This window comes from Scophthalmus maximus, chromosome 1 (genome assembly GCF_022379125.1).
Source record: "Scophthalmus maximus strain ysfricsl-2021 chromosome 1, ASM2237912v1, whole genome shotgun sequence".
Taxonomy (NCBI): Eukaryota; Metazoa; Chordata; class Actinopteri; order Pleuronectiformes; family Scophthalmidae; genus Scophthalmus; species Scophthalmus maximus.
This window is the reverse complement of record NC_061515.1, coordinates 6958348-6974371: the sequence shown is the minus strand read 5'-3', so window position 1 is coordinate 6974371 and position 16024 is coordinate 6958348. Positions and strand designations below refer to the sequence as shown.

Sequence of the window (16024 nt, the reverse complement as noted above, 5' to 3'; positions counted from 1 at the left end):
CAGTAGCAAGTAGTATTAGATCACAAAAAAAACACGAGGTACACAAGTCACTGAAGGCACAGAGATGCTTTTCCTTCAGTCTGTATGCAATATATTTCCATGGAGATTAAGAAGAAGTCCCGGTGAACAGTGGAGAATTGAGTGACTGGACCTTCAGGCTTATTGGTTGGGACTCCATAACTCTTCCTCTGATTGTGTATTTGTATTGTATTTATAATACGGATGTGTGTTCTCCTTAAGGTCTCTCTGTGTGTTTGTTCCTTCTGAAAAGCACCATAGTTTCCTGCAGTATCATACCACATAAGACCAATAGCGGCTTAGAGATATTTCTTTCCAGTTGTATTTTAATGTGTCTCTTTAATAATAGGATTACAGTAGTTCTACTGTGCACTGCTGTTCTTTTGTGCATAACAACTTACCTACTGCTGTGCACTTGAGAGGAGCTGGACTCCCCTGATTTCACACGTGACCCGCACTTCCCAGCGCACCTCTGTCTCTATTATCCTCGCCTTCGACGACCCAGTGTCAAGATTTTCCATTGATTTCCTTTTCTATTTTGGACAGTGAGCGAGGTCTCTGCAAGACAAAAAAAAAACAACCTACAAGCAACATTAAAGCCATTCAGAACCGCCTCTAAACCCCAATTTCAGAAACGGACACTGTTTGAAATAAACTCAAAGCCTCGCAGATTAAAAGAAACAAAGACATCACTCAGTGCAGCTTTGATGAGAGCCCATAATGTGTGCTGGTAGAATCACTCTCACCAAGATCCCGCCTCTGTTTGAGCGATGTCGCTGGTGTTCGGTTCATCTTTTTCTCCCCCCGTTGCGATTGAAACGAGCAGACTAGGAGCCATAATAGGCTCCGGGAGCAGTAATTGAATAGAATAATAACCGGCTGTTAACACAGTTGTTAATTAGCATTTGCTGATCCGTGCCTATCTACACAAAACAGCTTGGAGCGCATATATGTACTGTATAATAAAAAAAAAAGACTGAAAGATTGAGAAGCAAATGGGTTTCTTCTCATCACTCACATGGGGGTATGCCTCTCCAGTCTATTACTTTTTAATGTCCACAAGGTTGTGTGTGTGTGTGTGTGTGTGTGTGTGTGTGTGTGTGTGTGTGTGAGTGTGTGAGTGTGTGTGTGTGTGTGTATGTGTGTGTGTTAAAGGAGAGATGGCTTATGACAAGTGTGCATGTATTGACTTTTATTCTCTCTAACATTACTTATACATGTGTACATGAGTGTAATTGTTTGTGGAAATAGTTATAACTTCATACATAATGGAACCGCAACCTGCAGTCTGTATAAAAGAACATGTTGAGGGTAATGAAACAAATTAAGGTTGATATGAAATATTTGAATTAAAAGAACAAAACTATTTCTTCTGCTACGTCTTTTTAATCTTTGACATCGTGCCTCCCTCTCACTCACGCAGAACGTGTACGTGAACATCAATCGGATCATGTCAGTGGGGAACCGGCTCCTGGAGTCGGGCCACTACGCCTCACAGCAGATCCAGCAGATCTCCGGCCAGCTGGAGCAGGAGTGGAAGGCCTTCGCTGCGGCTCTGGACGAGCGCAGCACGCTGCTGGAGATGTCTGCCAGCTTCCACCAGAAAGCCGACCAGGTACTGACACACAGAAAGTGAAGGATGCTGGGTAAATCACAGGCGGAGGGGGAGCTTACCATTTGAGCCACGACAGACTTTACGCGTCAGAATCCAAACCTTACTATAGTTTTATACATTTTAAATGAAAATGAAAAAAAGACTTCATGAGAGAGATCATTTTTGGCTCCAGTATTTAATCCGTAATAGACCTCGGGGACCATTTAAATGATCAGTATTGCTTTCTATGGTTCTGCTTATGGTTGTGCAGTAACAACACACTGATTTGTCGCTGACACCTATTGCCTGCTCAGTGGCTCCTTTTCTGTACAAGCTTAAATGTCGACTTCCTTGTAAGCAATTGATATTCCTTCGCTGGCACCAGAGCTGGACAGGGCAGTGTTACAAGCGGGATATTATTTATTCAATTTTTCTGTCAGCAAGTTGACAAAATTTTCATTCACTGAGTTGCTTTGATAGTAGGTTTTTCATTGAGAGCCCAGAGTCAAGCTCCAGACACACACGTTTCCCCCCATTCTCCTCTTCCCTCTAAAGAAGGATGACATATTTCAACAATCAATATTTTATCAAAGCTCTCTGAATAACTCTCTCAGCGGTTGTCTCTTTTATCAATGTAATTTCTTTATGATTTTATTCTTTTTTCATTTGTTAAATGTCAGCTAAATGGCAAAATTATCATCAAATGTAGCTATGGCTTTGTTATAAAAGGAAATTTCATCATGCATACAGTATACAATGAATACTGCATTGTACACTCCGAAAAGAGTACAGTATTATGCTGGAAATACTTTTGATAAAATGTAAATTAACAGTTAACATAACAATGACAGAGCCAGTCTGAGAACAGGTCATTTAGACACTCACAGTAGATGTGGCCTTAAAAATAATATTGAAATAAATAATTTCAATAGCCTGCTAACATTTATATAATAAGCATTTGTGTATCATATATTCTGTAAATATGGATCTGTGTTATGCAGTACTGTCGTGTGCTCTCTCTCCCCAGTACATGAGTAAAGTGGAGCCGTGGTGTAAGGCGTGTGGTGAAGGAGAGCTGCCTTCTGAACTCCAGGATCTGGAAGACACCATCCACCATCACCAGGGATTATATGAGCACATCACAACTGCATACTCTGAGGTCAGTATATACAGACACACACACACACACACACACACACATACATACACAAATCCACACAATTGAGTTAACAAAATGCACAGGTACTTCTAAATACGGATGCCAAATCAGCGGAATATATAACAGGACTGATAATTCATCCAAATCATGTCCTTAAAATATGTCCATTGGCACATCTATGTTTGTTTATCTGCACAAGTAATTAAATATTAATGGGAACCTATATAGAGAGAAACATGTATTGCACAGAATAAAGTCCTTACTAAACTAACTAAATGCCAAAATTGGTTCTTTTAGTTCAATCTCCTATATTTTATTGAAAATGTACCCCTGTGATGCCTTTGGTCCTTGTTGAGTAGGAGTGAATCTGTTTACCTAAATTAATTACTTTTATCGTTATACTAATAGATTCTAGTTTGTTTGTTTTTTTAACTAACACGATCCATTCGGTCCATTTGGTCACTAATAATTCTGAGATTCTGCGGCAAATGTCACTCTACACGCCTACAGGTGAGCCAGGACGGCAAGTCTCTACTGGACAAACTGCAGCGACCTTTGACCCCGGGAAGCGCCGATTCACTGATGGCATCGGCTAACTACTCCAAGGCTGTCCACCACGTCCTGGACATCATCCACGAAGTGCTGCATCACCAGAGGCAGCTGGAAAACATCTGGCAGCATCGCAAAGTTCGCCTGCACCAGCGCCTGCAGCTGTGTGTCTTTCAGCAGGACGTGCAGCAAGTGAGCAAAGCATGCACACACACACAGACACACACACACACACACACACACACACACAACGCTAAATCCAACCATGGACCTGCACATTTCTGAGCTTCCACAGCCTTTGGGTCGTTGTTTGCTGTAAAAATATTTTTTTAGTATTGACAGTACACATGTATACTGTATCCAGTATCAGAAACTATTTTAATATATAAAACTATGGGCAAAGTAATATCTTAACAGAGGTTAAATGTTGCCGTGTCCCTGTATATATTGGTTATGAAGAGGGATATTCTGCAGAGGGATAGTTTGTTAGCATCCATACTAGATAATGATTTTAAGGATGTTATATAATCAGCTCCAGCTTCTTCAAAGACGTTTATCTCTTCTCCTGAGTTAGCAGAGTGAGAGTCTCTATCTTTCTGTGTGACTGTCTGGATGGCAGAGCTCTAAAATTAAATCCACTGAGGTGGTGCGTAGTGTCGTACATCTTTGTGTTTCCACCCCTTTGGGCATGAACTCTCTTCTACCTCTCTGTCTTTTTTTCTCTCTCTCTCTCTCTCTCTCTCTCTCTCTTTGCTGTATCTCTGTGCCTCTTGTCTTTCGGCTCTTTCATCACACTTTTCTCTTGGTAGTGGTTTCCATGGCGATTCAATTTATCGTCACATTCGGCGTCGAGGGCATCGTGCACATGCTCACATGCGTCTGTTCCATTGAAAAGAGTCTCTCAGAGACCTTGAGTGCATCATGAAAACCCCATTCATTTCCCCACATAGAAACAGATTGAGCCATCTGTTTAACAGATAATAAGGCAATTTTATACGACGATTTCATAGCTAATCTCATCCGCATCCAAAATGTGGACACTTCGCGCTGCTCTGGATTCCCTATTTAGCGAAAATCAATTGTCTACATTTGTGTGATTTAAACGTGACAAACTGCAGATGAATAAAAAGTTTTTAAAAAAGGTTGGGGGGGGGGGGGGGGGGGGTGAGCAAATTGGACCGATGAGGGGGAGAGAGAGAGACATGACATCTGCAGACTACGTAACCCTAATGTGATCCTAATGCAGCCTCTCCCAGTCGATTGCACCCCCTACTGTTTGAAAATGTGTACTGCATTCTCAATATTCTTTATCGTTACCTTGTGTACTGTAGTTGTATGTGAATATTATGTGTATATATATATATATATATATATATATATATATATATATATATATATATATATACACTTCAGGTACATATTATAATCTGTTTTTCTGTCTGTGTATGTTCCAAGGTGCTAGACTGGATAGAAAACCACGGCGAGGCCTTCCTCAGCAAACACACCGGTGTTGGCAAGTCCCTGCACAGAGCCAGGGCTCTGCAGAAGAGACACGAGGACTTTGAAGAGGTCGCACAGGTGAGTTTAAAAAAAAACGAATGCATTTGAAAGCAAAAGCACAAATCTCATCATCCTGTGCCACATCACTTTGTTCACTGGGAAACGTTGTAGGAGACATTCTCTAAAAAAAAAGAAAAAGGTCCCAAGATTTCAGTACAGCTGTTAAACCCGCTTATTCTTGCGGTTCGCATTGGGCTCAGGCAAAATCTAGCTGACATAGCGCAAAGGCGGGGTACATCCTGGACAGGTCACCGGTCAGTCAATGACATATAACCTTACACACCTACAGAAAATTTAGATTTACTAGTTGACTTTACCTGTATGTCTTTACACTGTGGCAAGCAACCAGAGCACGTCCAGCTGGGAAGAGACCTCGGGGTAGACCCAGGACTAGGTGGAGAGATTATATCTCCACACTGGCCTGGGAACGCCTCGGGATCCCCCAGTCAGACCTGGTTAATGTGGCCCGGGAAAGGGAAGTTTGGGGCCCCCTACTGAAGCTGCTGCCCCCGCGACCCGACCACGGATAAGCGGTTGAAGATGAGAGATGATGAGAAGCAACCAGAGCACCACAAAGGCGCAGGGACAACGTGCCCCCGGGTTCAGCACTGACTGTACTGCACCACCTGGCCGTATTAAACCATACTCCACTGTTAATGTTCCAGAATACCTACACCAATGCCGACAAGTTGCTGGAGGCGGCCGAGCAGCTGGCTCAGACCGGAGAGTGTGACCCGGAGGAAATTTACCAGGCTGCCCACCAGCTAGAAGATCGCATCCAGGACTTTGTGCGACGCGTCGAACAGCGCAAAGTCCTGCTGGACATGTCCGTTGCCTTCCACACACACGTGAAAGAGGTGTGTATCTCCTCTCCTCTTCCTCTTCCTCTCAACTTATTTCCTAATTTTATTTTTGTTTGATTTTCATTCCGCCACACTAACAATTGCTACCCGTGTTGAATTGTTAATGCACTTTAAATCAGATTAGCCACACAAACAAATGCTTTTCTCTCCCTCCGTATTGCACAATTAAAGGCCATCTGCCTCGACCTCCGCCGTGATGATGACTATGTCACCTAGGATTATCCTAGTGGGAATCAAACCACCAGTGTATACTGACACATGCTCACCGCTGCCCGGCTCGCGGATTCCTCTCAGCGTTGCGCTGGTGTTAGAGTCACGCGCTTGTACATGTATCTGCCACAGTGAAGCTCTCCACGCTGACGGAGCACTGCGCTCTACATGCGCTTACGCTACATCCTGTTTACACAGACTTAGAGTCTGTCACAGACTCATGTTGTTATTAATGAAGCTAGTCTTTAATGTCCATATGGACTAATCTCCTTCACCCCATCTGTCGGCCCACACCGGCGCAGGTCGCCGTGTGCGCGCGCGCATGTGTGTGTGTGAGAGACTGTGTGTGTGTGTGTGTGTGTGTGTGTGTGTGTGTGTGTGTGTGTGTGTGTGTGTGTGTGTGTGTGTGTGTGTGTGTGTGTGTGTGTGTGTGTGTGTGTGTGTGTGTGTGAGAGACTGTGTGTGTGTGTGTGTGTGTGTGTGTGTGTGAGACTGTGTTTACAATTGACTGCTGAGACGGAGCATGAACCACGTGAAGTAGACAGAGGAAGTCACTCCAAATAAAAGGCACTCTCTCTTTATTCATTTCTAATATAAATCTGATATTCCGATAAAAGAAACTGCTGCCACACTTTAATAAAAAAAGGGACTTCTTCTCACGTGATTCCACTTACACATTTGGTGGCTATGTTCACATACGCTCCAGGTAGCGTGTGACTTCATGTGTACGTTACTGGGCCGACGGCGTTGTTGACGGCCCCCTAAATGAGCCAGTGTGTGTGTGAGTTGGCAGCGTGGGTGGGAGACAAGCCGTAGGCGCTCGGGTCTCTCTCCCCCGCAGTCTGGCGAGTGTGCCAGGGCTTCGGGACGCTGGGGCCAATTCACCCAGATGGCTAATCCGTCGCAAAGATGACCATTAACAAAACACCAGCTTTGGAGCAGAACTGGTTGGAATTGAGTTCTGTCTCCCGTCAATTTCGGTCTATCTATCTACCCTTGGCGGCCGTTTTTTCTCTTGCGTCTTCGGCGGTGCGCGCTGCCCTCTAACCGGCCTGCCTGTGCTGTCCCTCACCGTCAGCTGTGGACGTGGCTGGAGGAGCTTCAGAAGGAGCTGCTGGACGACGTGTACGCGGAGTCGGTGGAAGCCGTGCAGGACCTGATCAAGCGCTTCGGCCAGCAGCAGCAGACCACCCTGCAGGCTACTGTCAACGTCATCAAGGAGGGAGAGGACCTCATCCAGCAGCTCAGGTTTCCACTGTTATCCAATGCTGCGCTGCGGTCTGAATGTTGTATAGTTGTGACGTACACTAGGGTAAGCGCTTGCGGTACAAACGCATTCTTGTATCTATTATTTAGAGGAGTTTTTTTATTTTTTTTTAAAGCTCTTGGCCATAGTGATTTAACTTTGTGTCTGCAGTCACTGGACAATTGTGCGATAGTGAAGTAACAAGGAAAGCAATTCTAAAGCTGAGGCGAAATCTTTCAAACTGCGTAAAAGAGCAGGGAGATGATTCCCTGTTCCGCAGGGATGTCTTCGTAAGATATGGACCACATATGTGTACCGTGCACTGTCCCTCCAAACCCCCTGTGTTTGACCCTCTCCGCAGAGACTCGGCCATCTCGAGCAACAAGACTCCCCACAACAGCTCCATGGCCCACATCGAGAGCGTGCTGCAGCAGCTGGACGAGGCGCAGGGCCAGATGGAGGAGCTGTTCCAGGAAAGGAAGATCAAACTGGAGCTCTTCCTCCAGCTCCGCATCTTCGAGAGGGACGCGATCGACGTGAGTAGGCGGAGGAGATGAGATGAGATGAGATGAGATGGGGGCCCTGGGGGCGCGATGGATATTTATTTTCTGCTTTCTGACTGCAACGTGCGGCCAAAGGGTGAGACTGCGAGAGACAGAAAGAGGCTCTGAGGTTTTTTACGCGAGGTCGCGAGGGCAAGAAAAAAAGGGGATGTGAGTGGGTGAAGCGTGGTGGATAGTGGAAAATAGAGACTTTCATAGCTGGACAAAAGGAGTTGCGCTAATGAGCACTACAATCAGAGGTGGAGTTTTTAATTTACATATGGCAAGGGGACATCCCAGAGAGATTGAGTCCTGTGGCGAGGATTTCCGCTGCCGCAAAGCTTGGTTGAATTTCAGTGTTAGACACGTGGCTACAACAAAAACAGCATTTAGTTCCACTTGACAAATCTCATCCAATCTTTACGTGCTATCTGCTAATGTGTTTATTTCCCACTGCGGGAGTGAACGCTTTTCTCAGTTGGTGCTCGGATATGATGACTCCTCTTTTGAAAAAATATTTTTTTTTGCATGTTGACAGTTAAATTGCATGGATGGAGGATAATGTAAATGATCATTTCATCGCTTGAATCAAAATGTGTGCGCGGGCAAGTAGTCGTCGAGAGTAATCACATTACTCTCTCTGCTATGACAGAAATAAATTAGTTTGTGAAGTATGTATGTTACCTTCCATAATATTGATTACAGTCCGACTGTAATGTTTTTTTAGGGGCAATGCCGTTACAGATAATAGGGACTAAAATATTTCCAATACCAAAATATCGGCTGATATATTTATATGTATATGTGTAAAAAAATTGCCAATGATTCCTAAGATTTCGTTATCAAACCCAATATGACAAAAAAATGTAATGGAGGCCTGATTTTTTTCACTTTAGCCGTAAACTTAATGATAAATAACTATGGTTGAAAAGAATAGACAAAGACAGCCAACTATGTAGAACTTGAATCGAGAAAATAAAGATAGATTTTTTTTTATTATTATTATTATTATTGGAAAATGTTTACATAAATGCACATTTTCACTGCATTGTTTATTCTGTAAAATAAATGTTTTCATATCAGTGCATGTCATCGAACAAACGCTGATACCAATATGTATGTGAATGGCTCACATGGGGCAATTTTTTATCGGCCAACCGCCATATCGGTCAGGATCGGATATGAATTTAAAAGCATAAGATCTAGTTCAGATGTTATATTTGCACATCTTTTATTTCCAGCCAAACCCCATTTTTCACATGCGTGCAATTTTTTACGTCAACCACCTTTTGCCCGTTTTAATAGTTCAATTACATTTAATATGTTTCTATTTTTACCTGGAACATTCCCTTTGCCTTTTCTTCTTTTGTCAGCTGGATTTGTTTATAACAACAACCAATAAAGATTAAAAAAAAACTTTGCGTTGGAGAAGAGGACAAGGATGGAGTAACTGTTATGATATCTGACAGATGAAAAAATATACGACCACCACACCCGGGAATGACAAAAGAATCTACATTAACCAAGTCAATTCAACATTATGTGTGTGTATGTATGTGAGTGGGATGTTACAAGTCGTGAAAAGTTTGTTGGGGCTGTTGAGTCTGAAAGAACAGAGAAGCCTTTCAACAGCTGTGTGTGTGTGTGTGTGTGTGTGTGTGTGTGTGTGTGTGTGTGTGTTTGTGTGTGTGTGTCAGGTCAAGGATTGGAAGTGAATCTGCTAATCACTCATGCACAACACTGAAGTACGCCCTCAAACACACACACACACACACACACACACGATTAATATGACACAGTGCTCAAGCATGAAGATAGGTGGAGGAGGCATTTGTTTTTGCCTCCACTCCCTGCCCACACACACACACACACACACACACACACACACACACACATTGCGACACTCCCTCCTGGCTTGTTTGGGGGTGTGTGTTTGAGGTTGACGGTATGAGTTCAGGTGAGACATGCAGTCGTCACGCTGCTTTCTTCTCGGACAATACGTCTGTATCGCTGCACACTGCTGAAGAAACAAAGAGGAAAAAACGCCAAAGTGGAGAATTATCTCCTCCTTTAGAAAGCCTTCACAGAGCTGGTAGCCGAGGGAAATGGTCTTCTTGCACACAGGGGGAATTCTACTCAACTTGAAGCGGAGGGGGGAGCAGAGTGTAGATGAGTGCTTGGTAAGTTTCTACTCTGTTGCCAGATTTGTGAAACTATCATATTGTTAGAGGCGGTATTATTTTAACCCGGTAGAAAGAAAAAAAAAACTTTGATGAAAATTGTGTGCTAACCAAGGAAGTCGTGTCTCTTTACAGAGGAGAGGTTATGATGCCTCCAGATTCCTGGTGTGCATTGTCCCAAGGCAAACACGCATTTGTATTTGGAGAGAAATACAATGCTTTTTTAATTCAAAATAGGTTTATCTTACTTTTTGTATGTAACATATTCATAGACGGGCTGCTTTGTTGTTGTTGTGAATAATATATACAGTACTACTAATTTAATGGATTTGCTATGAACCTTGTCCACGACTTAATAAGTTGCTCGCCTGGATTTCATCATTTGCAGGACATGTTTTTAGTCCATGTGCGTACTGTGTGGATCCAGTTTTCAGGGGAGCCAATCTGCCCTCTGCCTGTTTTTTAGCTATTTGTTTCTGAGAGAGCTCAGCAGGCCCCATCACTGTCTCCGAACTGCCCGCGGTGCTTATTGAATATGTGTAAAGAAGCAGTTTTTGACGAACAAAGTCTCCTCCCATTGTTTACTTTGCTCAGTGGCTGCGGCCGGAGCTGCAAAAACATTCCATCACGGAGAAAATGTGAGGGATATTAAAGTGATCCTGATTTATTGGAAGGGCTTGGAATCTTGCGGCGGTTTTCAGTTTATGGTAAAAGTCAGGCGATGAAAGAGCAGAGAGATGTTTAATGACATCTGCTTTGCAGAAAGATTGAGGAGCTAAATATGAGGACGCCCAGAGACACGTTTGTGCGGCTCGGGGATATGGCATTTAAGTGAAAAAAGAAAAAAAAAACACTTAAAAGCCAAACAATCGCTTCCTAATTTAGGCATTTGCGAGAAACTCGTACTGAATGAAACTGAGTGGAAGAAAAAGGATTTCAAGAGAAAAAGAAAAGAAAAAAAAACAAGTCTCATCACTATGTACAGTATTGTTCCTGCGTTATGAATAAAACATTCTCTGGCGCTCTTGATTTACAACGTACTCCGACAGGTTCCGTTCCAGCCTGGGGAAGTACCTGAGAGATGAAGGGAATAAAAAAAATGGCATGGGCTGAGAGGATCGCATTATCACGCAAATGTTCAGGATTCATCTTATGCAACTCTCAAATGAAATAAATCTCATCTCTCATTCCCCTTCTGTCCTGCAGTTCAAGTCGCCGGACCGTACTTTCTGCGGAGGAAGGGTGGATAATGATGAATCTCATATCTGGTTTGTCAGGGCGTTGGTAACTCCACACATTTCAAACGGACACGTTCTAAACATCCGTTTTCCAGAGCAGCTGAATTATGACGGATGCCAGTGTCAAGCCGTTGGAGAAACTTCACATCCTCACCGGTGTAGACAAGAGCGTGAACATTGAAATTGAATCCGTTTGGTCTTCCGTGGGCCATCTTATGGCTGCACTGCTGTGAATGTCGTTCTGGAAAGCGCAAAGCTGATATTGAGGTATGATGTCCCACCATACCAGGGCCCGAATTAAAGCAAGTGCTGCAAGTTACATAGGAAAAGGAGTTATCCACAGCACGGAGCAGTGACGGGAAGCTACCATGTCGAACGGAGCCAACCAGGAGACAAGGATCATTAAATGTAGTGAATTATAATAGATATACTGCCAGAGAAGGGGAATTATGATTAAACCTGTGTTTGGAATTAGTCGCTCTTAAACAAAGACGGGGTTCTCTCTACAATTAAACACAATAAAAAGGCCTCCGTCACTTCTCGACAGTTTACAGTAATACCACGCGCCCCGGGGCAAGAGGAGGAGTAGACGTCTTGAGATTGTTTCAAAAGACAGAAGCGACAGACGGATCGGGATGACGCCAGGATCGTGGTGCCCACGGTGTCATGATTCAGTCTGCGTGGGCAGTCGGAGACAAGCACTGACACCTCCGTGCATCTGCTTTAGCAGCCGCGCGTCGCCCCTGTAATATGTTATCCTTTATTATGGCAGTCGCTTTAAGGTGTTGGATTACGCCGCTCGCCGTAAACTCTCCGACTTGCTATTCTAACGTTCTCTTGTTCGTGAATTCAAATGGATAATTAAATGACTGTTGTATTTATTTATTTATTTCTGCTGTTTGTGCTGCGGAAATCATTTTTTTCGTGAGGCATCCTGTTGTATTAGCAGTGTAATATTTTCGCACCATGAAATCTTGACGTCCCGGTTTCGGAAATCAGTCAGCGACCTTTGTCACTCTCGATGAGTGAAAAGGTAATTCATTTGCCTATTTCATCCGTGAGTTGAGCCTTCCTCCCCGTCTCCGACCCTCCGTCCCGCAGATCATCTCGGACCTGGAGTCATGGAACGAGGAGCTGTCGCAGCAGATGAGTGACTTTGACACCGAAGACCTGCCGCTGGCCGAGCAGAGGCTGCAGCATCATGCGGACAAGGCGCTCACCATGAACAACCTCACCTTCGACGTCATCCACCAGGGACAGGAGCTGCTGCAGTACGTCACGGAGGTCCAGGCGTCCGGTGAGTGACGGAAATGACTACGCTCCCTGAAAGCGCTTACTCAAGCACTGACCACACGCATATACGGAAAGCTCACATCCCCTATATGATTCTGGTGGAACAACGCGTTCATTTTGAGTTGACTCGTAAATAGCAGGGGCACTAATTTGATCAAATAACTGAGGAGGGAAAACTTCCCCTCGTTGACCGAATGGTATAATAGAGACATTTTGAGAAAATCTAACACAGAAATACAATATAAGATGACCAGGACCAGGACAAAGCGTGTTTCGTTTGGATGTTTCCCCTCACTGTACAAATCCAGCTGATGTAATGCAAAAAATCTGGCTCTGCAGTCGGCCGCCTACACTGCTGCTGCTGAACGTGACGATGCAGTATGTGCGAGAGCTGCCTGTTGTAGCTGGAGCACAATTATTCACCGGCGCCAGCTCTGCAGCTACTGTAGCATCAACGACTGGCACACGACGCTGCAAAAGAATGTATGAGTAAAACGTTGCGGTTTGGATTATGCAAATGCTAAATTTGCCATGATATTTTTTTCGTCATCTTCCTCAAGATCAGCATTGCACTGTTCTACATGTGAAATCATAAGCCGACCCAGCTTTTATGATTCTATAAATGGAGGTAACAAAGAATACATTCATGAAATGCAAAAAAAAAAATTCATGGGTGATATTGTGTTTAATCCTATCAAAAAGTCACTAGTGAGGGAATGATGAAGAAAAAAAGAAAGAAAGATTATAGATTGCTGTTAGTAATGTAATGAAATGTCCACTGTGTGCAGGTGTGGAGCTGTTATGCGACAGAGATGTGGACATGGCCACGCGGGTCCAGGACCTGCTGGAGTTCCTCCACGAGAAGCAGCAGGAGTTGGACCTGGCAGCGGAGCAGCACCGGAGACACCTGGAGCAGTGTGTGCAGTTAAGGCATCTGCAGGCTGAAGTCAAACAGGTAAACATGAAGACGAAAAGGGACACGGGGGGGGCGGGGACAGGGTCAGAAAAACAGTTACAAGAGAGCTATGCTTTTTGCTCACGAAAGAGCAATTCTGTATTATGCTCCGTTTTTAGGACAGTGGAATTACTTAAAGGATATTTCAATTTTAGGAGTTGCCCATTAGTGGAATATGTAGGAAGTGGAAACAGATCATACATACATGTGTTCAATTTATGAATGCTCAAAAAACGCACGTAGTATTGCTTTTTTCTTTTCACTTGTAAGACAGATGTCAAACAGACAATTTATGGCCACAGCATAGCGCGGTTGTTGACAGCATAGTGGTTGGACGGCTACAGTATGTTCTGTCTGTACAAGAGCGCGGGTCGATGACTCATCCAATGTCAACAAGCTCTCCAAATGCTTTTCCTTACTTTCTTACTCCCTATCACTCGATAGGAGAAGAGGGAGACAGATAGAATTTCTCAGCTTATTGTTGTCGTGTCGGCGAAGAACGTATCAACTAGCAGATCAGCAGTTGAATACACAGATCGCAGCCAGAAAATCGTACGGAGTCCTTGACGTAGCCTTCTGATATTTCGGAAAGCAAAAAAAAAACCCAAAACACTGAACCAATTTTCATAACCAGGCCCGCTATCGTAGCGATGCGGCCGGATAACAACAGGCTCATAGGCCTCAGCTTGTGTCGGAATTAATGAAACATTTTCGCATAAGTGTCGGCGGATATGAAACTGAGACTAAAATTACACCCAGAATGTTCTGCAGCGAGAAACATTGATGGAACAGATCTGACAGCGATGATAGTGTGACGCAAATGTAATGCTACGGTGTTATTTTTTACTCACCTGCCCGCAGCGACAGTGCTGTACATGCAGTATCAGAAACCTATGCAGCTGATCGTGATAGATATTTTTTTTTTTTGAGGCAGTTACTTCTTTCTGTATGTCATTTAGAAACAGCAGCGCTTAAGAACATGCATTACGGATATTGCGGGGGTTTTAACCAGGGTAAATACATTATAGTAAATATTATAGTATTATAGTAATATTATAGTATTATAGTAATAATATCATATAAAGTCATGATGAAATATTGAAATATGTCATGTAGATCTAATTGCAAAGACATACCACACCTGTGAATCATATGTGTGAGTCATCATTATGTTGCTGCGGTTTGTTCCATTACAGTTGTGTCACACAGCTCCTCTAATATTCAGCAGCCAGCACACGTACTTAGAACTGTCCCGCCTCAGGCCACGGAAAGTGCAGTGGAAACGTAAGCCCCGTTGGAAGCTGCTGGAGAAGAAAAACACGAGTCAGAGTTGTGTGTTGCATCACCATCATCGCTTTCATAGCCGAGCTTCGTTTGCACCTCTGCCCTTCACCCACGTAACAGATGTGATTGATGAGTCAGAGAGAGAGAGAGAGAGAGAGAGAGAGAGAGAGAGAGAGAGAGAGAGAGAGAGAGAGGGAGAGAGGGAGGGAGAGAGGGAGACTGGTGAGAGTACAGGGGAGAGAGAAGTAGGCCGACAAAACAATGAGCAAATGGGATTTTGTGTGCATCCAGGAGCGTGTGCTTTTGTGAAGCAGGGGTGTGGTAGCTGAAGAGAAGTGCGTGTGCGTGTGTGCGTGTGTGTGTGTGTGCGTGTGCGTGTGCGTGTGTGTGTGTGAGACAGGGATCGAGATGGTAACAGAGTGAGGAGGCAAGGAGGGAATGAGGAGCTGTTAGGGTTGAAAGAGCGATGAAGAAAATATATATGATAGAAGAAAGATGTAAGGCAAGAGTTGAGGGCACATGGAGATGAAGCGATCCAATAGGGCCAGAGCGGGACATGCAAGATAACAGATGTCCGAGAAGGGTGATGAAATTCAGAGCGCAGCTTACACTTTTTGAGATTGATTAAATCAGGATGATTTCATTCTGGTCATTTCCCAAAAAAATAAAGAAGAGGTAATGACAAATTGTACATGTGTGTTGCAGGTGCTGGGTTGGATCCGTAACGGAGAGTCCATGCTCAACGCTGGTCTGATCACAGCCAGTTCGCTGCAAGAGGCCGAACAGCTGCAAAAGGAACACGAACAATTCCAACATGCAATAGAGGTAAAAATGACAATCAATCAATAAATGATGTTTTAATGATCCTTTATTCCTCCTCTTCCTTGTCATTGTGTTTGTCATCTTTTTCCCTACTTTTGCATCTGGGCTGCCTCTTTACATTTCACCCTTCAGCCTTTATGAAACGACTCAGGTTCACATCTGTGCGCACCCCCTCGCACAGGAAATGGAATTATGAATAACTCATATCGCTACCTCACTCTTTCTTCCCTCCGCTTACCTTTTTCTCCCGTATATTCTTACGCCCTTCGCCGCGGATTATGCCGGGGTGCATTTCCTTTGAACTCCATTCCTTTGAAATGCAGGGCCCGCGTCTGACCTACTTCTACATGAGAGCTGAGCTCACATGTACACTATCTCGGAAGAAACCTGTGTTTATAATCGTTACCCACGCGAGACTGGAACTTTAACACGCATGCCATAACTAACTGTAGTCCCAGAAACCCACGACGGGTGGGTTCAATAAGACATGCGGGGAATTTTTCCCCTTGAT

The 16024-nt window shown here is 44.0% G+C and overlaps 1 protein-coding gene and 1 long non-coding RNA gene across 10 annotated transcripts in view; one reads left to right on the top strand and one right to left on the bottom strand.

Moving 5' to 3' along the window:
* triob (trio Rho guanine nucleotide exchange factor b) overlaps positions 1-16024 on the top strand; it is a 95400-nt gene that overhangs the window by 46115 nt on the left and 33261 nt on the right. For all 6 annotated transcript variants that reach the window (XM_047332833.1, XM_035629603.2, XM_047332812.1 and 3 more), the window contains 10 exons: positions 1442-1633; positions 2640-2771; positions 3282-3512; positions 4776-4898; positions 5546-5737; positions 7032-7201; positions 7561-7735; positions 12261-12456; positions 13241-13407; positions 15397-15516. In XM_047332833.1, the coding sequence (XP_047188789.1) occupies positions 1442-1633; positions 2640-2771; positions 3282-3512; positions 4776-4898; positions 5546-5737; positions 7032-7201; positions 7561-7735; positions 12261-12456; positions 13241-13407; positions 15397-15516 (1698 nt within the window). The remainder of the gene's footprint in view (positions 1-1441; positions 1634-2639; positions 2772-3281; positions 3513-4775; positions 4899-5545; positions 5738-7031; positions 7202-7560; positions 7736-12260; positions 12457-13240; positions 13408-15396; positions 15517-16024) is intronic.
* LOC118303718 lies at positions 13225-15823 on the bottom strand. Of its 4 annotated transcripts, none has more exons than XR_004790988.2 (4): positions 15607-15823; positions 15384-15477; positions 14549-14711; positions 13225-13359 (listed from the first exon to the last, which is right to left on the bottom strand). It is a non-coding gene; the product is annotated as an uncharacterized LOC118303718 (long non-coding RNA). The 4 variants fall into 4 exon arrangements; XR_004790976.2 differs by having other exon boundaries at positions 13256-13386; XR_004790982.2 differs by having other exon boundaries at positions 13256-13386; positions 14549-14708.